General features: G+C 43.9%; 1 protein-coding gene across 3 annotated transcripts in view; it reads right to left on the reverse strand.

Moving 5' to 3' along the window:
• Positions 1 to 2350: 2350 nt before the first annotated feature.
• The window catches only part of Rerg (RAS-like, estrogen-regulated, growth-inhibitor), a 115672-nt gene continuing 91861 nt past the window's right edge, over positions 2351 to 26161 (reverse strand). For 2 of the 3 annotated variants that reach the window (NM_181988.2, NM_001164212.1), the window contains exons 3-5: positions 14525 to 14581; positions 5339 to 5412; positions 2351 to 4066 (exon numbers count right to left, since the gene is read on the reverse strand). In NM_181988.2, the coding sequence (NP_871788.1) occupies positions 3659 to 4066; positions 5339 to 5412; positions 14525 to 14581 (539 nt within the window). In that variant the 3' untranslated portion in view covers positions 2351 to 3658. The remainder of the gene's footprint in view (positions 4067 to 5338; positions 5413 to 14524; positions 14582 to 26161) is intronic. The other variant, NM_001164214.1, reaches the window with a different exon arrangement.

Here is a 26161-nt window from a genome sequence, read left to right on the forward strand (position 1 = left end):
TCCTATTTCTTGTCTCTTTGCATACAGATTTTAGATCATCTATGAACCATCTTGGTTTCCAATCTTGTCAAATCTTGCTTGTATACTTTTGTAATAGGATGTTGGATATACTTTTCTAGAACAAAAACCAAGTTTCCTGGATTCAGTGTTCAACTTTTTAAGGTACTATTAGAGTGGCTATAAGTAATAATACGAATTTAGTCTCACACCTAAGGCAAAGTTCTCCTCCTTCCCTGGTTCCCCAAGCTCCCCTGTATCATTTGTACACTATGAAGATATTTCGTTGTGGCTGATGCGAACACAAACTGTCCTTAGTCCTGTATATGCTCCTCCCAATGTTCATGGATCTGTAACTCTTGTTCTGGGTAGTTTTCATCGTTGACTTGATTGTATTAGTCAGGCACGTCTTTGAGTGTGGCCTGGAGACCAATTCCAGAATCCCCAGAGATTAAGAAAGGCTTACTGGGGAAGACCCACTTTTTGAATGTAAGCAATGTCCTCCCATAAAGCTGAGATCCAGATGTGAACAAGGTCCGGTCCCATTCCTGCCATTATGACCTGAATTCTTCACACCATACGCCCTCCCTTGTGTTCCCTCTTCCCTTAAGTTGGTCCTGGTGTAGGAAAGTGACCAGTGAAGCCCTTCTCTGCCCCTGTTTCAGCCTGAACCATGCCTGTCACTGCTTAGCCACAGATTCTGATGAACTTGGCCTCCTCAAATTCTGATTTTTATCTCAATGAGCTCTCAGGATCTACTCTATCATTTGGAAGAAGTTATTTCTAGTACTGTGATACGTGAGAATAAACAGGGCTCTTGCCACTGCGTTGCGCCTACATGAACGGCATGCGTTTGATGTGGGAGAAAGGACCCCATCCTTAATTTATTAAATAAATATTGCATCGCTAGCATTCATCAAAATGAAGCGAGCCTGTCAAACAACTGATAGTATTAGTTTGTTTGCAATCTTTATTTGTGTAGAAGCTTGGGTTATGAGAGCGGTAACTGAGTTATAGCAGTATACTTGCATGTTCATTAATCAAAAGATGGGGTTTTTACTTTTGCATGGTCTAGCCTGGTTACTGTACTGGTTGCACATTTGACTTCCTTAGTTTAGTTTTGTTTATGTGTTGAGTGCTGGCCTGGGTGTATGCATGTGTACACATATGTGTAATGCCCTTGGAGGCCAGAAGAGGGAGCTGGGTCCATTGGAACTGGAATTGCGGGCACTTGGGAACCTTCACGAGGGTGCTGAGGAAACACCCAGAGCAGCAAGAGCAGCAAAGGCTCCTAACCGCTGGGTCATCTCTCAATGTTTATTCAAAAAGGACATTCGGGTTTTCACCACCTTAGGAATTTGTTTCTAGCAGGGACTGGCTGAGATACATTTCCTAGTAGAGATACTCAAGGACTGGCTCTAGAAGGCGACAGATTGCAAACAGCAGCGTCCCTTGTGTGTTCCCCTTCGATCGATCGACTGCCTAATGGACATCACCACTGCAGTGCCTCGCTTTCCTCCTTAGCAGACGTTCTTGCTGGAATAGGAGTTTGTGACTTTTGGCTTGCTTTCTGCCCCCTGTGCACCTTGAATTCTTTCCTTCAACTTCCCCACACCCTTCTTCCTCTAGAAATGATACACGTGGCCCTTGGATCTCCTCCAGGGTTCTGCATTCATCACCACCTTTCAGGTCTTCATATTTTCATTCCATGCTGTTTCTACAACTTAGAAGATTTCCACCCTCTCCTAGACTGTTCTAATGAATTTCTTAAATCGTCAAATGGGCTATATAAAATTGCATATTCAGCATATTTAGACATATTTACAGGGGATGAATTAACAAGGGAATAAAGAAGGCAAGTTTTTTCTTAACCACTTCATCTTGTATCTTCATCCCTGCAATCCAGGCTAAGAGCTGTCTGGCTCATCCTGTGACTTCACCCCTGCAATCCAAGCTAAGAGCTGTCTGGCTCATCCTCTGCCTTTACCCCTGAAATCCAGGCTAGAAGCTGTCTAGCAAGTTGGTCGTGTGGGCTGCAAAGTTCGACTCTGACTCTCAGTTAAAGTTCTGGCTCTACCCTCTAACCCACCATGTAGACTTGGTGACATCACTTCCTTTCCCACTTGGGTCAATTTTACTTCTACACAGTGATCTCAGCACTACTGTCTTAGAATAATTGTAACAATTAGTGGAGAAAAGGAATAAAGAGCCTGAGTATTCTAAAAGCGGCATCTACTATTATTAGCAGGAGCTATTTCTTTCCAAACCAAGCTCCTTGGCCTTCCTTTCTGCAATCCAATTGCTTCCCATGCCTCCCCGAAGCTCACAAACTATTCACAAAAGAATTCCAACAGAATTTGAAAATTATATTTTTTATTATAATCACATAAAACGAAGTCAGTTACACCAGATTGTTCAAATACATTGGTGAATTAAAATCTTCGCTGCTTACAAATTTTATACATACTTATATGTATACATATAAATACATCATAAAAGATATATATTTTATTCTAAAATAAAGTGGCCAAATCTCAGGATATGGGGCAGGAAATGAAGAGAAGGATCATAAACTCTTGGCAGTTACATAATCCTTTTGCCAGCCAAGCATCTACTTTGTGCACGCTCGTTCACGTAGAGTGAATTTTACTCACCCATTATTTTTCTGAATTCTCCCATGTGAATTAATCTTACCCAAAGGTTAGAAGGTTAACAAGGCATGTGGCCAACTTACTGAATCAGCGGCTGGCTCTTTCTGAATGCATAGGATTCTGCCTTTGCTTCCAAAGAGAAATAACTAAGCGCCATAATTTTCTCAAGAGGGTTAGCTTCCCACTACGGTGCTAATAGAGTAATATACAAACCAGGTGTCTCTAATTGCAATCCTCTACTAACATGCAGTGAGGTCAGGAGTGGGCACAAAGATTCCTAGTGGGTTTGTTTTTCTTATCACCAAGGCTTGGGGAAGCAAAGCCACAGCACGGTGTGAATTGCGGGTCTTGTTTCTTTTGTTATTAAGGAAATAATAGAATAGGGTATGTAAGGACCGCTGTAGATTATTGAGAGAATCAATTTTAATTGAAATGGGCAATTCCATCACAAAGTCAGTAATAACATTTCAATCTAAAAATAAAATAAAATGTTAAAGAAAAATGGCATAATTTAAGTAAGGTAATAATAATAACAATTAAAAAAATCCTCACTTCAAATGGGAACTAGAATTCTGTTCCCCGGCTCTAATCGCTCAGCTACCTTCCTCAAGTTCACACCAGACATCACAAAACCTTATGGTGACCTTTGTAGTCTTCCACAAGATTCAGAATCTTAAAATGCCTTTGAAAAGACTTCAACTTGTTAAATCAAGGCAGAGATGCCTACAATTAGCCTCCACGAACCCAGCCACTTCAGCATCTTTGGTGGTTGCATCTTCAAACTACATTTGCACGGATCCTACGGCAAGCAGGGAAGGGAGAGACTGTCACAGCATGGGGCTGCAGAAGATACTCAGAGAATTTCCCAGCATATAGTGGAGAGGGACCCACGAGAAACCCTGACATCCCCCAAACTCAGAATAAGGAGAAGGACATCTTGGCTGTGGCTAGAGGGGCAGCAGGAGAGCCAGGAAGGCCTTCCCACGTTCCAGCACATTTCGGCAAGACCTCTAACTACTGATTTTGGTGAGCATCTTGTTAATCGCTTGCTTGACGTGTGTGGTGGAGCTGCGGCGCCTTGTCTTGCCCTGCACCATCCTTCTGCGACGCACCTCTCGACAGAGCTCATAGAACACCTCCGTGATGTTCCCTTCTCCCGTGCAGGCGGAACATTCGTAAAACGCACACGCCAGTTCCGTCGCCAGCTTCTCCCCTTCTTCTGTGCTCACTTGTCTGGAGTGGTCCAAGTCGGCTTTGTTTCCGACCAAGATGAGAGTCACGTTTTTGGGTTTTTTGACTTCATCTAAGATGTTCTTCAGCGGCAGCACTTCTTCGAAGCTCCCTCGATCGGTGATGTCGTAAACCAACACGAAGCCTTCTCCCCAGCGCATGTGCCCTTCCCTCTGGATGGTGTCTTCCTGTGGGCAAAGAAAAGAGCTGCAATCAGGAGACCTGGGCCTCATCCCAAAGTGCACAATGTTATTGCCTACTAATCCCTTAATTGCATCGCTTCATATCCGTTTGTTATTAAACATCTTGGCTGTCTTCCTGGATGAACGTATTTCCTTCATTAGTTTAGAAGGTAAGTACAGCTCACCCCCATTTGTCTTAATAACCTTCTTGTTCAGTTTATAGACCATTGATAACCCTAGGAACAGAAAAAGAAGTAATAAGCTATATAGAATCTACTGTTTAAGCTTGAGGACTAGGACCCCGCACCCACCCATCCACCCCCCATTCCAATATTCTAATCTGTGTTATAGATCAGTAGTGATAAGGAAAGTTCTCCTGCGGTGACTGTCAGAGCAGTGGCTTCTCCTCCACGAGAGAAGAACACACAGTCTGAAGGTGTCTCTGGCTGGGTCTGGATGCACCTGAGTTCCCTGTACTTAGAAGGCAGAGGTAAGAAGAGGTCATGTTCAAGGCTAGCCTGGGCTACTAGTAGTGAGATGAAGAGACACTGTGTGTGAGAAGAGAGACAGGAAGTGTGAGGGGTAGAGGGGAAGAAGAAAGAGAAAAAGAAGAAGAAGAAGAAAAGAAAGAGGAGGAGGAGGAAAAGAAGAAAGAAGAGGAGGAGGAAGAGGAGGAAGAAGAAGAGGAGAGGAGAGGAGAGGAGAGGAGAGGAGAGGAGAGGAGAGGAGAGGAGAGGAGAGGACAGAGAATAAAGTATTGTTTCCTTAGGTTCAATTGTCTTCCAGAGGCTTCTGCCTCTCTTGGCGTGCTCAGTACTGTGTGAAGGCCATGCAGAAGGAGGGAGAGATGAGTTATAATTAATTTCAGGAGCAGTTCTTTGATGAAACACTTTAACTCAAGTCTCCCTTTGAAGGCCACCAGTCATTGTTATAGCACCATGGAAATGCCTGGCCCATATAACCATCACTCCCCTGGTCATCTCTACTGTTTTTATAAGACATGATCTGACTAATGTCAAAGGAAATTTGCAGGCAAGTATTGTAGGGACCGTCTCCACATAATGTGACATGCAACACACACACACACACACACACACACACACACACACACACATGCCTGTAAGTGGTGGTCAAAGAGAACTGGAACACAGGCCAAGGCTGTCTCAGAGATTCGACTTGCACATGAGGACATTAGTGGTTCCTTTCAATAGCGGTGTTTGTTTTACTTATCTCTTTTTCTATTGGATGCAGTAAACACTTGGCTGAATTCCTACTCACCTGGCCAGCGGTGTCCAGGATCTCCATAGAAACAACTTCATCGTCTATGGTTGCCTGGTGTCGGTAGGTTGATTCTAAAAGAATGAGAAAGGGACATGAGAGATTGAATTTGATCCTTGAAGTGAGATATTAGGCACAGGATTCCTGCCTTTGTAGCAATGCGGGGAGGAGTGGGGCCGGGCGGGGCAGGGAGCTGTCCAGGGAAGAGAGGATGGAAGGATAGATGGACAAAGGAACAGCATCTCATTCTACAGAGCTTTCTGAGAGCCCGACCTCCAGCAGGCTGCCTGCTTGCTCCTCTATCCTTTCCTCGGGCTGTATCTTGTTCTGTGAGGCCAGACCCCTAGTGCTCTTTTCCATTTAAATTAGATGAGGCTTTTGCATTATAAGACGAAAGAGGCATTTTCCATGCAAAATATATTTCTACCTAGATATTCCAATAAGTAATTTTTTTGACATAATAGTCTTTTGTGTCTCTTCCTAACTTTAACAGTGTAAAGATCCTTAGCACCAGAGGGGCATGGTCAGGGTGGAGAGGCTGGGACTTAGACAGATGGATAAAGCTGGTAAACTTCCAAGATGGCTGGCTTCTTCCTCTCCAAGATGGCTGGCTTCTTCATCTCCCTCCTGACCTGAGGCAGAAGCCTAGGGCACTGCAGTCGGCTGATGGGTCTGATGGGTCTGACGGGACAGGTTGGATCAGGACATGCTCACATAAGAGCTGTGGGGCAATTGGCATCCTATCCTTGTTTAAACTAACCAACCCTAAATGATGGGAGGAAACCCCACCTCTGCTTTGTAGGCAATCATTCTCTACTCCTGCTGTATTTCCTATGTTTCATCACCTCTAATAATGGCCATTCTTCCCTGGCTGATTTCCCACTGCTACCTGCTACACTCAAGCTTTTCCTGACTTTTATTTCCTCAAACTTACAAAACAACAACTACAACAACAAATCCCAAACTTGACCAAGACCCCGAGACTATAACAGGCTGAGCACAGGATATGAAACTACTTGAGGTGGTAAGAGGCAGGCGGCTGAGCTTGCATTTGGCAGATGGTGAAGAATGGTAGCCCAAAATATAAAGGGTCTGAGCAGATGTGTGGGATGGGATAATAAGATCCCTCCATCATGATGTCTGGTCAAAGTAGACAATAGCAGTTGCCCTGTTGCAGCTGCCATTGCTGGGTCCACAGTGGAGAGGTCCCCAAACCCTGAAGGGATAAGAAGATGGCAGGTATAAGATGCCTGGGAAGTCATGAATATGACTCTCACCATATAAGTGGAACAGGAAATCAAAGCGGAGTCAGCTGGTGGGGCCGTATATGAAAGTTTAAACACAGACAAAGGAGCCAAGAGAGACAGACTGAGCTGGTGACAGGCACCAGCTTATGAGCTACTGACATGTTCTGAGGGATTTCCTCAGAACATGTCAGTAGCTCATAAGAAGGAAAGTATGGTTTGAAACTTTCATAAGAAATATAGATAACAGATCTATGAATCTTATTCTTTATGAAATGAGCCTCAGGAGAGAAAATAAAATCTATAGGGCTATGGAGACAGCTGAGGTTGTGATATCTAAGAATTTCTGGGGACAAGAGTCTTAAGAGAAAAATGATCAAGAGGAATGTACTCATTACAGTGAATTTTAGAGATATTGATGACCAAAAAAAGAGGGTAATTAAGAGAAAAACAAAGTACACTCCCATGAAAGAACATGGCTCAGTTAATGGTGGGCTTCTTTATTAGAGATATAGGAGTCAGGATGTTGGTGGCACAAACATATCAGTGGGCCTGTATTAGAAGCAATCCAACAATGCAATTCTAGATGATTCTCTTGTGTCCCTTCAGGGTGAAGTGGAGACAAACACCAAAGGTGAGATGAACTAACAAACATTTCCGTAACAAAAGGGTGGGGACTAGAAACAGTGAGCAAAGCACTCAATTCTAAGAGAGGGAAACCAGAACAAACAAGAAATGATTCAAGGAGGGCACTCGCAGATGAGGCATCAAGAAGCAGGTCACGTGCCAACCCTGCTAGCAGGTGGCACAAAAGCAACAAGGAGAAAACAGAAGATGAAGAAAACTATAGGCTTGTGCGATATTTGAGGAGGCTGGACAGACAGCAGGCCATCTAACACAATTACTAACTGGGTATTTCTGTGTACCAGTCACTGAAGCATCTAAGCAAACAAGCCTGGAGTTGCCTCTCTTGGGGACCAGCGCTTATATTTGTCCACTCTTCAGCACACCTCTCTACCTTCTCAACTGACCAACTGACCAACCATCCCAACAAATTACCAACTGACCTTCCTTCCTTCCTTCCTTCCTTCCTTCCTTCCTTCCTTCCTTCCTTCCTTCCTTCCTTCCTTCCTTCCTCCCTCCCTCCCTCCCTCCCTCCCTCCCTCCCTCCCTCCCTTCCTTCCTTTCTTCCTCCCTTCCAGAACTTTGCAGCCTTTGGAGACCACTGCCCTATTTTCTTGCAGTTGTCTATCCAAGGCACAAAAGCCAGAAAGGAAGCTTGCAGTGGGCAGGACTTAGCCATCTAGGTGACATTATTACCGTGACCAGTCACCACAGCAACCTGCACGGCTCACACCTCTTCTGAAAAGTTGTCATTTTAAAGTGAGACTACACTCAGCATACGTGAATAAATGGTTTTTGCATCTTGTCCCTCTGCTGCAACTCACGATCCACACATGAGGATTCTCATCTGAAGAACGTTCGGCACCACGCTCTCCTCTGTGCTAAATGACAGGGTGTGGCTTTCTGGGACCCGATGCTCTGAAGCGCCATTCACAGCAGCTACTGCGTCCAAGTGTCTCCTCAATGATCCCCTTTCTTCTTCTTGAGTCTTTGGGCCCAAGGAGAAGCCCAGTTGGCCTCACACATACTAGGCAGCCACGCCCTTTTGGTCCTTCCCTCTGGGCTGTTCTGTGCCTTTTAAAATGACTGGCATCCACCCTGCAGCCTGAAGACAGAAGCTGAGCCTCTCATCCATCTCTTTGCACCAAAATTTGTCCCAGAGGAAAGGACATTGTTCTCTGTGGCTCCCGTGACAAATGAGCTATGGGTCTCAGCTGCAAAAGGCCACAATGGGTGTGTGTGTGTGTGTGTGTGTGTGAAAAACAGAATGAAACTTGCATGAAGTTCTGTGATTCTTTGGCCGTTTGTTAATGAAATGAAAGGGATCAAATGCAGGAAATGAGGGAATGTCTGCTACAGACACAGCAGCGGGTACTGGACCGACTTCCTCTCTTCCCACTGTTCTCAGAATACTTCGCTCATGCGTCTTTCTGTCATTGTGGACTCATTTTCTCTACATGCAAGACAACAGTCATACTCCCTCAAGAGGTAAAATATTGGATATGAACCGGTGAGCTTGTGTAAGCTGATTCTAACTAAACACATACATACTACTCTTCATTTTAAAATTCAAAGCAAAGCTGGGCATGGTGGGGCCAGCCTGGTCTCCATAATGACTACCAGGACAGCAGGGGATATTCAGAGACCTTGTCTCAGAAGGAAAAAAAAATCAAAAGGATGCACATGTGTTCGGACTGCTTACATACTCTCTATTTTCTTTATACTAACAGGACGGGTAGCCTCAGTCCTTTCTTTGAAGCACTGTGGGTGTGTTTGATTAGATCTGTGGCCAGATGCACTCAAAAAAGGGCTATTCTAAAACAAACATGAGTCTCATAATTGAATTAGGTATATTAGAATTATCTTTTAGATTCCTGTGGATAAAGGAAAATGACTTGAAGCATGCATTCAGGGACCTGGAGAGGAGGTGGCCGAATGGTTGAGAATGTCCTTCCAGAAGACCCCATTTTGGCACTGAACCCTTACTTCAGGCAATTGACAACCTCCTCTCTGGATCAACCAGATGCCTCCAGCCTCAGTGGAGACCTGCAGCCATGGGAACGTTCTACCCTTCCCTAACCCATAACTACCACTAATGTAAACAAGCCTTTGAAAAGCGTGCACTCTGTGGCATTTCTGTAAATAGGCATGCATTTGGTACACGCTGGCAAGGTTGAACACCGAGAGCTGTTTGTATGCGGTTAATCCTCGGACTGAGTTAGCTGCTTTGCACATTTCCACACATCAGTATGGTCACGTGGCCAGAGCAGGAACAGCAGCAGTTAGCAGTGTGGCTTTACACTGGAGTGGAAATTGCTCTCTGAGTTGAGTTCTGTTGCTGGCCCAACTGCAAACCAGTCGTGTCATCTTAGATGAAGAGTCACTTCTCTGGCCCTCTTCGTCACGTGACTACTGCCGGGTTTTCCTGCAGTATCGTTACTAACTAGCCCTAAGGTGTGGCTGAGCACTTCCGCTTCAGCATTCAGTGGAGAGATCTTGCCTCTTGGCTTGAGCCTCTCCGAGCAGAAGAAGCTCCAAGACGGGCAAGATGAACCACGCACAGTCAATGAGCCCCAGGGCTTTGCTATGTCTCCTGACTCGTTCCCTTACCCGTAGCTCAGCTTTGCTGTGCAGGACAGCAACTCATCACCCAAACAACAGTGTGCGACAACATCTTTGTCCCAGGACAGTAGTACTTGACACTAAGAAGCATTCTTTCCCTCTCTTCCTCTCTCCAGGCCTCCGACATGCACCCGTCACACACAGGCACACACACAGGCACACACACAGGCACACACAGTTATGCGTTGCAAGTCTTTCTCTGTATTCTCGTGTCTGAAAACATTCTTGGAGGGTAACATGACTCTAGAAGGCAGGGGCTCAGCTCTTGATTGGGAATAGACAGCTATGGATTCTGTTTAGTCCACAGCCAGAATCTACCTCCCACCATCAAGGTTGCAGCTTCCTGATTAAATGGGCCACATCCCAGATCTGGCGAGCTTCGGGGCTAATTTTCAGTGTTTCTAACAAACCAGGGCCGAACTCTGGCAAAGAATCCACTGGTGAGATGAGAGAAATTTCAGGGAAATGAAAATCATTCCGTGTAAAGGATTGTGGTATTTTCTGAGACTTCATCTTTCAAAACACTTGGATTTAAAAAAAGAAAAACAAACAACCAAAAAAAAAATCCTTCTTTGTGAACTGGGTACAGTTCCCCTCGCTTACTCTCTGCCCCTGCTGTCCCTGGAAATAAATTGTAGTTTAGGAATTGTTTCCATCAGTTGGCTTATGGATATATCTGTGAGGTATTTTCTAGATTGCCAATTGATGGAGGAAGACCCAGCCCACTGGAGGTATTGTCCCTAGGCAAGTGGGTCTGGGCTGTGTTAGAAAGACAGCTGAGCCACCCATGAGGAAGGTTTCTGTTTCAAGTTTCATCTTGATGTCCTGCCATGGCTTCCCTCAGGATGGACTGTAACTGGGACATGTAAGCCAGATCAACGCCTCTCATCAGGTTGCTTTTGGTTATGGTGTTCATTGCAGCAATAGAAAACCAAACTAGGGCAAAGAGAAAAGTGTTTTCTTTACAGGATTGCCTCAGAGCAATAACAACTCCGTTCTGTCGACATGTAGGTTGGTGTTCATAATTTCCTGCTTCTGATGAGACGACAACAAAAGTCCAAAATCAAGAAACCCACTTCCTCAAGTTCTGAGGAAGGTATGGAAATTAGAACTCTAGAAGACAAGAGCCCTGCCCCCTTCCTCTCTCTCCGTCACAAATACACCATTCTGCTTTGCAAACAATGTAGCCATCTTGGTTGCTGGTTGTTTTGAAACTCATAAAGTAACCACGAGTTCCAGGAAGATCCAGTCTTTTCCTATGGGACTAGGAAGTTAGGCCCAGGAAATGCTAATTTCTCTTGAATCCTATGAATTGAGTGCTGTGTGCTGGAAAATTAACAGGTTTCCAACGTTCGCACCCACACAGATCCAGTCCCAGTGTGCGAGCTAATGACAGTGTCACCTGCCAGTGAGTCATGCACCTGTTTCTCTTGAAGATGGAGGAGGGCTCTGGTTGCTTAGCAGCCAGGTCCTCTCTGAGAGGCACAGCACAAGGTCACTCTGTGCAGTGCCCTGCTTCCTAGGCAATTATGCCTGCACAGATAACCATTCAGATAACCATTCAGATAGACTCGTTCCTATTTATAGCTGTTGCTGTTCTATATGAGGAAGACAAAAGGAAAAGGGCTCACGAAAGACTCATTAAAAATAGTAACATCAGTTACTAGAACACATTCAGAGAGAGTTAAAAATGCCATGACTCTTTTTAGGTAAGCTTCATCTTTTGTTGTGATCTGTAGATAGGATGGAGAATAAGTAGTTTTTAACCAGACTCCTATGAATCACGGAAAGTATCAGATCATCACTATAAAACATATGCAAATGAGAAAAATACCCGAGGGAGCATTTACATAGTTGGGGAAGACAATGAATAATGGCTCCTTTTTAAAGCAAGGTTCAACTTTACATCCAGATAAATGACCTCAAACTCGTGGTTCTGCCATACTTGTAAGTGTGCAGAAAAAAAATTGATGAACAAAATATTTAAAAGTATCTTTTCTAAAGAAATAATTGTTTCTCTTCTCCTTAGTCCTTACATAACATCGGAGAATATACTGGGAAGAAAATTATCAATCATAATGTACATTTTGTATTTTCCTACCGACAGAATTATTCTATAATGCATGCTTATAAAATAATTTTAGAAATTTGAAATTAAATTTAATTCTTCCTTTTATACTTAAGCCAGGAAAGTATTGTACTCAACATGTGGGTCTTTTTAGTTTCTTTTCCTGTTTGTGTTAGAAAGGTATATATTTAGATAAACAAAATCAGAAAATATCACGTTGAAGTCTCATTTCATTCAGTAACTAGTGATAATATCTTGGGATATAATTTTGTATTTCTTTCCTGAATCTTCACAGAGGTATCTGGTGATGTTTCTATCCAGATACAAATCTGGGAAATTACAATTATGTATTTACTAGCAAAGTCACTTGTAATAGTCTTTTTTAAAAGCAAAGACAGAAGAGGGTCTGCTAAAGTGGAGATATGTCAGACTCCTGCTTAAAAGACTGGATATAATAAAGATTTGAGCCTTCCAAAATAATTTATGATTTCAGCCAATTCCAATCAGTCATGCCATGCTATCACAGACTCTGAAATCGACCTAGAGAAATGCGCCACCGAGAGCTGCCAACACAGCGTTGTCAGAGAGCGGAGGCGGGAAGAGGCCTGTTTTCATCCATCACAACACGGTATGGAGAGCGGAGGGGTTCGGGCTCCATGGCTGAGTCACGGAAGCACGCTAGATGTCCTGCAATGGAGATGCAGACAAAGAAACTGTGTACGCACAAGGGGATGCTTTACCACTTGTCCACAAGAGCAGCGATACCACACTTGCAGGAAAATGGATGCAACTGGAGATGACCGTAATCAACAGAAGCAAAAGCCCCTTCAGAGGCAGATCTCATACTCATTTCCCCCTCCTTTGTGGTTTATTGCTTTTATACAGCTAAATAAAATCCCGTAAGTACATATGGCACGGGAGTAGAGGCAGAGCTGTCCAGAGGAACGGAGGAGTTAACAGGAGTCAGAGTGATTAAAAGAAAAAAAGTGGGGAGAGGGAGTGTGGGGGAGTCTGTTCATGTGCTTGTCTGAAATGTCCCCAGGTAGTGCAGCACCACAGACATAGCACCCATGGTGAAAATAAAGAGAAATAAGTCATTACATAAACAAAAGAGGATGCCATTGCATATTTAAATTGCATCTAACTAAAAATTACTTGTATCTGAAGATGGCTTCAGAAGTCCCATGAGAACATTGGAGTAGTGTAAATAATGACAGGAAATCCGATGGGTGATTCATAAACATGGCCTGAGCCCTAGATTCCTCCCCCTTATTGAGATAAGGAAATAAGTTCCAGATAGACTCTAAATGGAGCACTAAAGGAATCGGTGACAGAGCCCTTGCTCCCTTTCCCACGCGCATCCTGTCAGCACCTGTCAGCGGCTCTCTGTGGTCACTTATTCTCCAACTCTTTTCTAGACTATAAGGTTAAAAAGCGGAGTCTTTATGTGGGGAGATGACTCAGTGGGTGAAGCATACTAGAACTCACACAGAAATCCAGGTCTAACAGCACAATCCGGGTGGGGTAATGGGCAAGTACCAGATGGTAGGGTCCCAGGGCTGGCCAGCCATTCTAGCATAAATGGTAAACCTCGGGTTCAGTGAGAAGTCCTGTCTTGAAAAATAGGATGCAAATAGAAGACATCCAACCCTTGACCTCTCTGTGCATAAGTAAGAGCACACTCCTCACCCCAGATCAGAGTCGGATAACTGCTTCATCTTTAGAACCTGAAGCCCGGGGTGAGTGAAGGGAAGGAAGTTCATAAACGTGCAGAAGGAATGGCAGAAATACGCAAAGCGCAAGAGGCGAACTTCCTTTTCGGGGAAACGCGCCATCCTGTGCGTGATACATCTGCAGGAAGTTGCCTATGTGAGACTCGATACTGTGTACAGTGAGTGTGTACCAAGAAGCATACAGTCAAAACTGTGGGGCTGCCAAGATGGCTCAGGGAGCAAAAGGGGCTTTCTGCCAAGCCTGAGGGACTGAGTTTGATCCCTGAGGCTGCATGGTGAAGGAGAGAAGTGACTCTGGTCAGTTGTCCTCTGACCTACACACACACACACACACACACACACACACACACACACACACAAGCAAAAATAATTAGAACGAAAAGGCCTAGGAATAGTCTACCCACGTTTATGAATAAACACTATTTCTGCCTTCTCTACCCACAAGCACCACTTGGTCTAATCTTTGGAAGCTAAAGGAGCAGGATAAGGGCTCTGCTTACACTTGTCCTACATCCTCACACACATGTTTGATCTTAGAGCGATTATCTTTTCAGCATACCTTTTTGTCCCACACTGAATGCTGCCTGTGTTAGCCTTTCTCCCAGGAGGACCAAGCCGTGTATTGGATGGGAGAGCAAGCACACTATTGACCCATCCACATCTTTTTCTGGGATGGATGTAACTTCTTCATTTCTGTACTAAGTCCTGCAAGGCTCGAGGCTTAGGACGGGGCACATTGCTGTCCTCTAGGAGGGTTTTATGTCTGATAACATGAACATTATGTTACTGAAAGTGCAAAAAGAGGTTTATCCAGGGTGCGATGGACATACCGTCCTATTCCAGGATCATAAGCATACTGGAAGAAGAGGAGGTGAGGATATAACGCATGACCTACCGAGGGTTGGATCGTACTCCCAGATGAACCGTTTGGTCAGAAATCTCACTACAATCGCTGTGGAAGAAAAAGAACAACATGTCAGACGTGAGGTCTTGCTGGAGTCCTTGTCCTCTGAGATACACATTCACCACACACAGTATTTCCTTGACAACAAGCTCACTCTTAATACACTTCTGATTCCCATGGTGGCCTCAAACTTGGGTGGTGTTTAAATAAGCTTAGATTTATTCTTCTTGTCACAGGGTTAAAGCTCAATCAGTACACTGTGAAATTACTCAAGCAGAAATTCCAACAAAGCCTTTAATTCGAGCCACATCACAGGTCTCTAGAGTTTTAGTGGGGATTGACAAAAGTAGGTTAAAAGAAAAGAGACCGCCACTGGGCTGATGAAAAGATACAAGCTAACAATGTTACAGAAATGTAGCTATGCAAAATCGAAAGGTAGGGATTCTAAAAGCTCACCAAAAAGTCACCTTTAGGGCTGGAGAGGTGGCTCTGGCTAAATGTGCTGCACTAGAATGGGGTCCTGCGTTCTCATCCCAGCACACAGACATGCATGGCCACACCAGCTCTTTTGATATGGGTGTGTCTCAGGGAGACCTGAGACAGAAAGATCACCAAGGTTTAATGGCTGTCTTTTTCCAGGTTTGTTCAGTAAGAGAGCCTGTCGCAAAGAAATACCTATAATCTTTCCATTGATCTGCACTTATTTTAAGTCATGGGCAATCTGGACCATCTTTAGCTGGAAATATGGGATTATGTCATGCATGATGGCCCACTCCTGTGATCCCAGCATGGGGAGGCTGTGGCAGGAAGAGAGTGTGTTTGAGGATGCCTTGGGATACACACGAAAATCCACCCTGTCCTGAGCTAAAGAAATAGTCCCTGTCTTACAACAAAAACAAAGCATGCTTAATAAAGTGGACACTATTGTCCTGAAAACAGATGGGAACCATGTCAAAGAGCTGTCGTCCTCTTTTGCAGTTCCTGAGAGTGGCTGTCCAACTTGAGAACGTTTTTCATGGAGACTGTCACGAACACTAAAAGTTGAAAGAAGCTCAGGGACTCTCTGAAGGCCCTTGATGGGGTCTCCGAGACTCTACTGACCGTCACTCAGAAATGGTGTCTTTTATTTATTTGTTTGTTTATTTATTTATTTATTTATTCATTTATTGGTTTTTCGAGATAGGGTTTCTCTGTATAGCCCTGGCTGTCCTGGAACTCACTTTGTAGACCAGGCTGGCCTCGAACTCAGAAATTCGCCTGCCTCTGCCTCCCAAGTGCTGGGATTAAAGGTGTGGGCCACCGCCGCCCGGCTAGAAATGGTGTCTTATTAATTCAAAATATCAATTATATCTTTATTTGTACAGAAATGCCTCGAATGGGTTGCTCACAGGCACTCCTTGATGGCGCAAAGCTAACTAGTTGAAGACTAGGCTGTTGAGTCTGTTGTCACTTTTAGGATCAGCAGAGATGCAGGCCTCTCCCCCAGTGGGTTGTGGGCTGTCACGAGGCACACTGCAGTGTGGACTTTGTCAGACAGACCACAGCCATAAGTGGCTTCACTGCGGATGACTAAAGAGAGAAAATAGCAATATTCTTTCTTAATTTCAGAGTGTTGAGACTTAACTCGAGTCAATATGTGCCCAGTAGCACGGCCACTGGCCCTGCCATTCGTCCCACAGGGAGGGTACTTGTGGTTTCAGCTGAGCCCTTTGTCTACCACTGTAAATTCTCTTGAGAATAAGGCTTTGATTTTTAAGTTGATTTTTTTTGTATGTATGAACTAATTAGTACAGATAGATACCTTTCTCTTTTAAAGATAATCCATGTTAGCTCTGCATGGTGGTGCACGTCTTTCATCTCAGCACTTGGGAGACAGAGGCAGATGGATCTCTGTGAGTTCTGGGCCAGCTAGGCCCACATAGTGAGACCCTGTGAGTCCCAGAGCTGGCCAGGGTATTTAAAAGGCTTCATCTTTAGTTAGAATGCACACTTTACCTCTAAGAACCAATCTATAAAAAGTGTTATCTGTAAGGAATGACTTATTCAAATGAGCTGCTTAAAAAATGTAACTGGTGTTTCTCAATTCCAAAACCATTTAAAATTTAATCATTTTTCAAAAATATTTCTGAACTGTATTAGACACTCCACTGCCTTTCAAAAATCAAATATACTGAACATAAAATTGCTCCATTTGAAGATGCCCGGGGCTGGCAATATGTTTTGAAGCTATAAGGACGATGTGTAAAAGACATTCAGAATCTGGTATTTATTTTTTTAATATTTGAAGGTTTTGAATATGTATACACAAATTTTACATAATGTAACTTTGTCCTTCAGCTGTGGTCACTGGAACCATTCTTTTGTTTGTTTGTTTGTTTTCAAGACAGGATTTCTCTGTATAGTCCAGGCTGTCCTGGAACTCACTTTGTAGACCAGGCTGGCCTAGAACTCAGAAATCCTCCTGTCTCTGCCTCCCAAGTGCTGGGATTAAAGGCGTGTGCCACCACCGCCCAGCTCACTGGAACCATTCTTAATAGCACATCTGCTTCTTCTCATGGTCACTTTTCTTATAGCAAAGGCCTGTCACCCTCTGAACAAACTTGTGACTATTTTATAGGATACAGGGGTAATTTGGATGTGTCAATTCCAAAAAAACTTCCAGTGTCCATAAGTATATCTGGGGCTGGCAGGATAGCTCAGAGCATGGGTTAGGCTCAAGACCTGAGTGAGTCTGACCCATGGCTGCCATGGTGGAAGGAAAGAAACAGCTTTGAAAAGCTGTCCTCTGATATCCACAAGCACACCACGGTATGCACGTGTCAACGCACATACATACGTGTCAGACCAAGACAACAAAAATAAAGACCATCTTTTGTCTACCTCTGAGACATCATGTTTGCTGTTGGTAGTAAACTGTTCCTGCTGACTCCTGGGATACTACTGCTGGATTCTCACTCTCAACTAAACAGAATAACTTCATTCCAGTAGGCAGCATGCCTGTGAGGAAGCCATGCCACCGATTTAAACAGTGCCAATGTTCTTTCACACAGCTGCGCGCGAGTGACTATTTCCAACAATAGGAGCATGCATTAAAAAACATCTATTCAAATACGTACAAAGCACACAGAAAAATTAGCTACGCACTCTTTAGAGATGGGCTTTCAAGGTTTTCTTTTTTTTTCTTATAGGTTATTTTGGGGGAGGAGAAATTGATATATTTTTAGATTTAGATTCTGATAATATTTTAATTTGATTAACATAAAGAATGAAAGCAATAATACACCTGTGCTGTATTATCTGGCAAATGTTTTATTATCCTCGGAGCTAAGGCCAAGTTTCAGCGATGCTTCAGTGAAACCACATTTCTAGGGTGACCAGTATGCATTCTTTCTTTCTTTTTCTTTCATATTTTTTTATAAATTTTATTACGGAATATGATTTTTATATATGATATAGCCTACCCCATCTCGGCTCCCACCCTGCAGATTTCATTTCCTGCTTTATCACTTAACATTGTTATCTCCTCCTTGTTATCGGGAGGCCTCTGTTCAATGCCGCCTGTCGCATATAACATCTTTGTCCTAAATTCTCCGTTACTTGAGCTAATCCTTATTTATCGTCTACTGTGTGCTGGCATCTACTCTGTCTGGAAACGTCCACGTCACAATTTCACCCCTGACCTCATGGCCTGATCTTCTAGGAAGAAACTGGATACATTCAAAGGACAGCTGAAGTGTGTAGTGTGCCAGAGAGGATGAGTGCCCTGGAGTAGAACACCCACAGTACTTAGGGAGGCTCTGTCCTTGATGGATGAGGGTGAGAGATGTTATCTAAGGAGTGGCAAGGGTAATTCTCTTTTTAAAAAGTTTTTTTTTTATTATTTTACATGTTTGTGTGTGTGTGTTTGTGCACGTATGTGTGCCACCTGCATACAGCTGCTCCAAAGAGCAGTCGATCGCACTGGATTACTGGAAGTGGAGTGACAGGCAGCTGTGAGCCACCTGATACAGGGACTGGGAACCAAACCCGGATCCTGTGTAAGAGCTGCAGATCCTCTTAACCAGTGAGTCCATCTGTCCATCCCCCATGGATCCTGTCTGATAAGCAATATCTGAAGTGTATAAGGGACGATGCTTGAGGGATAATGCTCTGGGCAGAAAGAAGTGGAAATGCAAAGGTCCCGAAACAGGAAAGTGTGGGTGGTTGGCGTGATCCTGGAGCAAGAACCAGGCCAGTGTGGCTGGGCCAAAAGGAGCAACGGTGAGCACTGTTGGAAATGAGGCAGTTTCCTCCCATCGCTCATGAGAGAGCCACAGCTGCTTAGCTGCCAAAGGCACCCACTGTACTAAGAGGAACAGAACAACCGGGGTCCTATACAGCTATTCTTATTACTGCTACTATTGTTCTTATGTCGCTTGGCCATTTCTTCAGGAATGCATACTCCATGAGATCATGAGGTTTGTTTTCTGTTATCTAGCATAGCTCCTGGTAGACGAGTCGATAGTGACTGGATAGATGAAAGACAAGATTCAGCCATGGCAATTATGACGACTCACTCTTAAACAGAGAAGGAACAACCAAGACACTGCAGAAAAACCAGCCGGACAGAAGTCCTGATAGTACAGTGCCGTCTTGTATAAACCTGCTCTTAAACAGTAATGCGGCTATAGGATGTCAGGGGCTCCGGGAGCCTGAGGGGAGCACAGAAGGTCTTTGCCATTGTGACACTGAAATTTACAGTTTATTAAAATGTTTGCTGATTGAGGCTAGAGAGGCGGCTCAGTGGGTGAAGGTGTTTGCTGTTCAAGCTTAGTGACCTATGCTAGAGTCCCGGAAGAAGAGAGAGGGACACCTCCACACAGGTGTCCTCTGACCTCCACATGTTAGCTGTGACAGGTATGTACTGACACACATGTGTGCACACACTAATGATAAACATTGAAAATCCCTTTAAAATGTGTGTGGTAAGAGTTGGGGCTGTCACGCAGTGGTAGACTACTTTCCTAGAATATGTAAAGCCACAGACAGAGTTCCCAACACCACCTACCCCAGGAAAGTCACTATAAAAATCAGCTTTTTTTTTTTTTTTTTGCTTTCTCCACTCCAATAATCTTGGATAGAGTTGTGAGTTTGTTTGTTTGTTGTTTGTTTGTTTGTTTGTTTTTCAAAGCACAATGTGACATCAGCAATGGGAACCTCTGCTTCTCACAGAGGTCTCTTACAAAGACTTTTACAGTTTTACGCATTCGATATGAGAAATCCTTTTTTAGAAAGAAATAAGTTGATTCAGCCAAATGTAGACTAACGTTGACATTTACGAGTGAAGAGGTTTGACCCAACAGCGACACAGATGCCACCTTTAAGGCTCCTGTTAAGTAAGCTCCCCGAGTGACCTGATAGGCAGTGTCTGTCCTGTGGCGACACAGTCAGGAAGCTGGCAAGCTCCTATGGAGTGGTGATTAGTCATCCCTGCAGGGCTCCGGGTCCACAGTCTATGCAACAAACTGACTCTAATCTCAGCAATGGGACACTAAGCACTTATTACAGGGCAGCAGAGAAAGCTAACCAAACTGATGGAGCCGAAGAATCCACATGTACCTGTCAGAGATAAAATATCCATGCAAGTGTCGAAAATACCCAGGTCCAAGTTTTAAATGTATTCATATTTATTTACTTAGTTAGTTAGTTTTGTGTGTGTGTGTGTGTGTGTGCACGTGTGCCACCAGGTCCAAAGTTTTAAATATTTTCACATTTATTTATTTAATCTATCTATCTATCTATCTATCTATCTATCTATCTATCTATCTATCTATCTATCTATCTATCTATCTATCTTTTATTTATTTATTTATTTATTTATTTATTTATTTATTTATTTATTTGTGTGTGTGTGTGTACAAGTACGTATGTGCCACACAGCACATGTGACGTCCAGAGTACAGCTGTAGCAGTTAGTTCTCACCTCATACCATGTAGGCTTGGAGAAGAACTCCGGTCCTCAGGTTTGGCAGGAAGTGCTTTATCCCCAAGCTGTCTCATCAGCCTCCATCAAAGCTTTTGTAATCATTTCTGCTCCCTGCGTGCCACCCGGTCTCCCTGTGCCCTTTCTGAGTTGTGGCCACCATCTTGCTCACATCCCAGGGAAAACTTAGTCTAATTTAGGTTCTAAGATGGTGTTTACACTTCCTAATGCAGTTGGGAAAGGTTTGGTTAGGAACAAATGAGCCCTTGTTTTCATCCTATAACCGGCCAGACCTTGGGGGAAATTTTTTAAAGTTTTTAAAGTTCTAAGACTGCATAATACCACATTGCTTTATAATGGCTTTTACACGTTTTCCTAACTACTGTCATAAAAATAACCTCTTATGTATTCAAAACTACATGGTAACATTATTATAATAAATTTATGTGAGGACATTATAATAAATTTACTTGAAGAGATTATAATAACTTTACATGGCAGCATTATAAATAATGTACTTAATTGTAATAAGGCCCAAGTATGGAGTTTTGGAAATTAGACCATACCCACAAAGTATCTCTCTCCCCAACCCTCTTCCTCCTCAGCACCAATTGTATGATTGACTTCAATACCTGCAAATACTTGCGGTCGCGGTACCTATCACCAAGCCCACGTGGGTTGTGAGATCAATATGAAATTGCTTCTGCTTTGAATTTATCATCAGTAGTTACAACTTCACAATTTAAAAAAAAGTAATAAAAACAATGCATGAGAGAAAGACAAGAGAGTTTTCATATTTCCTGGAATGGTTTGTTCATCTCACCAGCATTACGTTGACTGAAATAGTGTCATAAACAGTGTGACGGGACAGCCTCAGTGTGACGGGACAACCTTTAGAATGCAATATTACCACTCTCGTTTCCTGAGTATGCCCGTGAGCTCAGACATTGGGCTGGACTCTGCAAGCACATCTTCCCTCCCACATTTTTGTGGCCCCGCCCCTCTGTGAGTGTGTGTGTGTGTGTGTGTGTGTGTGTGTGTGTGTGTGTGTACCTGGGGAAGCCAGAGAATAACTTTTGAGAGTCAGCTCTCTCTTCCTATCATGTGGATGGGGAATTGAACGCAGGTTTTTAGTCTTGGCAGCAAGCACCTTTACCCACAGAGGCCACGTTACTAGCTCCACATTTCTTTCTCATATTAGGTGTGACTTTCAGCTCCATGATCCTCAGTTTTTCAGCCAATCATTGGGGTTTGGATAGGAAAGATGCTACCTGAGACTGCTGCCTTCCTCTGGATGAAAGCTCTCTGGGTGGGAATTTCCAGAGGATGCTGTGTGTAAGTTATAAGCACACATATCTTTATACACATGCTCACCTGCATACTTTGTTCTGTCTTGGAAAAGAAAAAAAAACATATGGATTGGTTTTGCTCAATGCAGATTTTGTTACAAAACCATGAAGACAATCAAGGCTGAAATACCTCTAAGAAAAATCCATCTTCTAGACATAAGTTTGAGTGTATATATTTCCTCAGTGTGGAGCGAAGATGAGCTTTTGACTTCTGTGACCCACGTGACATTAATACATACATGGGTAGTGTGACAATCCTCCCAAAATGCTTTGCCTCATTGACTTCATTCAATTGGCTTAATTTGTTTCCTTTGGGGTCGAGTACCAAGAGCACCTAGGTCAGGGGCTGCTCCAGTGTCCTCTCATGTCAGCTTTATTCTAACTTGGCTTCCTTAAAAACTGCAACAAGCTAAGAACCAATCAGCATAGTAAGTAGGCAATAAAGACTGGAACACCATCAAGTGAAGGGGTGACAAAGGACACAGGACATAGCAGATTCATAGATAATGTTGTTATATGCCAGACAGCATGTCTACCTACAATACGGGCTGGAGCAGCCATCTCCTGTTTAAAATGCTCCCTGGCCTCGCCAGGACATCACTTCCTCTACTGTGGCACGACATGATCATGCATTTCTTCTCTCTACAGAATAAACCCAACTACTTTGTAAATATTTATATTCCTGTGTCCTATCAAGTGTGAACGATCCTCATTAACCCATAGAGCAATTCACCTCTAATGGTTGTTACAGATGCCTGACCTGACATTCATGTCACATATAAGAAATGGATGAGGGTGCAATTATACAATAAGTCTTTGCTTTCAAGCCCACTATTAGAGATGGTCTGTATTCTGGTGTGCTCACACCGTTAAAGACTCATGCTCCTTAAAGAAGACTTCTGAAGGGACTCTGGCCAGCCCAGCCCCGCAAACATGGCCCTCACAGGCCTTGCCTCTCTCCCCGACTCCCTCTGCCTTGTGATAAGCCATTAGATTGCATTCCAAAAGCAAGGTCTATTTTCTTATTTGGCCACTTCCTCCTCCTGAAGCTCATTACCACCAAGGCCCAGCTATCAAAAGTATTGAAGTCCAGCAATCAAAAGCCCCCTTTTCACCTAATCAATATGCCAAATTAAAATTAAACACTCATCCAAACACGGGGTTTCCCATTTTACCTTTATAACCCATGGTTTTCCTATGGGCCACATCATGTCTGTCTACTCTCTATCCAGAGGCAGTCCTTTGTTCTCTGGGACAAATTCCCCTCTTCCCTCTCCCTTGCTCGCTTCTTCCCTGTCCTTTATCTCCCGTCTCTGTCTCTTATTCCCTGCCCGCCCCCCCCCCGTCCCGCTGGGACAAATAAATCTCCTCTGTGCTGAGAACTGGGTCTTGGGGGTCCTGATAATTTTCCTTTCACTTCCCATTCTTAAAAATATCTATCAACCCCTTCTCAGGTTCAAGTTCTGGTTCTGATGCCCATTCACGCCACCAGCTTTGCAAATCTGATTGGTCCAAATTGCAGGACCCACCCTGTGTTAGCCTTAAACTCCTCAATGGTTTTTCAGAACAAAACAGAAATAAGTGTTCATCACAAACCAGCTCCCACTGAGGACCCAGGCGACGACTGCTGGTGGATTGCCACGATACAGTATGTGAAGTTAAGCAGCCATTCATTAATCAGATAAGCTGTTGGTCTGAAGTGTTCACACTTCCTGATTACGGCATTAGAGGGGTTCTGGGAATGCTTTCAATACAACACCAATGGCACTTTCTGATCACTCAAGGGGCATCAAAGACAGATTGGATATAGATCACGAGTGAATTTGTTTAGCATATAAAGTCTTGAAATTAGGAATTAATGCTCCTACTTTATACGGAAAGAACATGATCAGGGATTGGTGGACTATCTTTTTGTCAAATGGAGGAGCTGGCTCTGGATCCAGTCACTTTGTTAAATCTCTAAGCGCATGCTTTTAGCAATACACAGTGGTTTCCACTATATCTTAATGTTTCCACATATGATTTAATTCTACATGGTTGAGATGTTTCTTCTATATGAGTGCACACCCGATCGAGAAGCAGGCTCTGGGAACTGCATTTTTTGGCTCATGACTGGATTTCTTCTTTACTGGAGAAAAATCACCATGACCCAAAACCATGGCAACACAGCGAGAGGATATAAATTTTGAGAAGCAAAGGGGAAACTTGAAGATAAGTAAGATTTTTGCTTTTCTCTTCAAAAGGCCGTTTATTCAGGCAACATACCAGGCAGACAGGAAGTGCGTAATGGTGTGGATATCAAGTGAAGCTCAAACAGGGAGCACAACAAGCTGATGTCTCCTGGCCAGTTTCAGGGAACAAAAAAAGAATGCCAGGTACCACCTTAGGTAACTACCTCAGGAAAGAAAATATCCCGTGGGCTTCATTCCTGACGATTTGAGCATTTGTGCTCTTGCATGCCCTGGGAAAACAGAGGTGGCAGTGGGGGGGGGGGGAGATCAACAGAGACTATGACTTAATCCAAACTAGACTATGACCCAAGTCCGCCGTCACAGCATTCCTGTTCTAAACACTGAAGAAGGGCAGACAGCGGAGAGCGTGACTCACTTTGCTGCTCCAGAGGGAATAAATTTCATGAACTGACATTCGCGTTTGCCAGAGTACGGAACACAAGAGATGAGCCTGGAGTCACTTTATGAAGGGCCAATCATGATGCTCCTGTTCTGGCCTAGAGTTAAAGGGCCAGGTGACCGGTCTTTCTCTACATAGAGCCTTGGGTGTGCCACACGTTCGAGCTTAGCATCACGGAGACTCCTCCTGTGATAGATAGTTTGTATGTGCTCGGCCCATGGAGTGGCACTATTAGAAGATGTGGTCCTGTTGGAGAAGGTGTGGCCTTATTGGAGTAGGTGTGTCACTCTGAGTGTGGGTTTTAAGACCCTCATCCTAGCTGCCTGGAAGCCAGTATTCTGCTGCAGCCTTCAGATGAAGATGTAGAACTCTCAGTTCCTCCTGTACCATGCCTTGCCTGGATGCTGCCATGTTCCCACCTTGGTGATAATGGATTGAACCTGTGACCCTGTAAGCCAGCCCCAATTAAATGTTGTCCTTATAAAGAGTTGCCTTGGTCATGATGTCTGTTCACAGCAGTAAAACCCTAACGAAGAGACAGGGTCAGGCTTCAAACTCATGGAAATCCTATGCCTCCTGTGTTCTGGTATCACAGGCATGCACTGTCACAGGCTTTCACTCTGTGGAACGTACCTCTTTCCTTCACTCTCCATATCAAATTAGAACATATCGCAGGGTCAGATCAAATCCAGCCATCGTCTTTCTTGGGACCCATACAAATGCATAAACTTCAGGTTACAAACTAAACTAAGCCTCTTTTCCCCTTCCCCTGAGCCTTTGTTGTTCTCAGGTCAAACCAAACCTCCAAATTTAATTTTCCTCCTCTCTCATGCCCTGGTGCTACCGCAGTTCTTCTCCTTGAGACCTGGGTCTTTTCTTTACCCTATGTCCTGTGTGCCCCTTCCTTTGCGTGGGACTTTCTGCGGCTGTCCTTTCCTCCTACAAGAAACAGCAGTCATTGTGCCTCTGGGGACAGACTTCGTGATACTTTGGCACAGAGTTGGGTATGGTTTGCCATGTCGCTCTAGGGCAGCTCTTTGAAGCTTTGGGTTATCAAGGATTAGCTGTGGTAGAGATCAATAATGTGCCGATTTAAAATGTCTTGGACTTGGCCAAACAACAACAAAAATAACCTCTGAACTGGAGGAAGAGCAGTAGCCACTGCATGGTTCGAAAGGCAGGACTTAAGGAGAAAGTCTCATAGCAAGGAAAGAGGCACAAATATCACATTGCAGATGTGTTCACTGATAACTAACTTCAGTCCTTTACATTTTGTTTACGGTTAGGAAGGCATCTGCCTTATGCTACAGAACCATGAGGACCCGAGTTTTGGAACCCCAGCACCCACATGAAAAGCTAGCATGGTGGTATGTGGCTCTAACTCCATCACGGGAAAGACAGAGATGGGTGAATCTCTGGAGCTTTTGTTGACCAGCCCAGCTCAATCAGTGACAGATCCTATCATGTCAGAAAAAATAAGGGGGGGGGTGTCCTGAAGAGATGGCTTAGAGGTTAAGAGTACTGGCTAGTTCTAGAGGAGCTGGATTTGATTACTAGCACCCAGATGGCAGCTCACAACCATCTAACTACAGTTCCAGAGAATCTGATGCCCGGAGATGCATGTAGGCAAAATACCCATGCATTCGAAAATTAAAATAGAAAGTAAGATGAAGAGACATAACATTG

The sequence above is a fragment of the Mus musculus genome, chromosome 6 (genome assembly GCF_000001635.26).
Source record: "Mus musculus strain C57BL/6J chromosome 6, GRCm38.p6 C57BL/6J".
Lineage (NCBI taxonomy): Eukaryota > Metazoa > Chordata > Mammalia > Rodentia > Muridae > Mus > Mus musculus.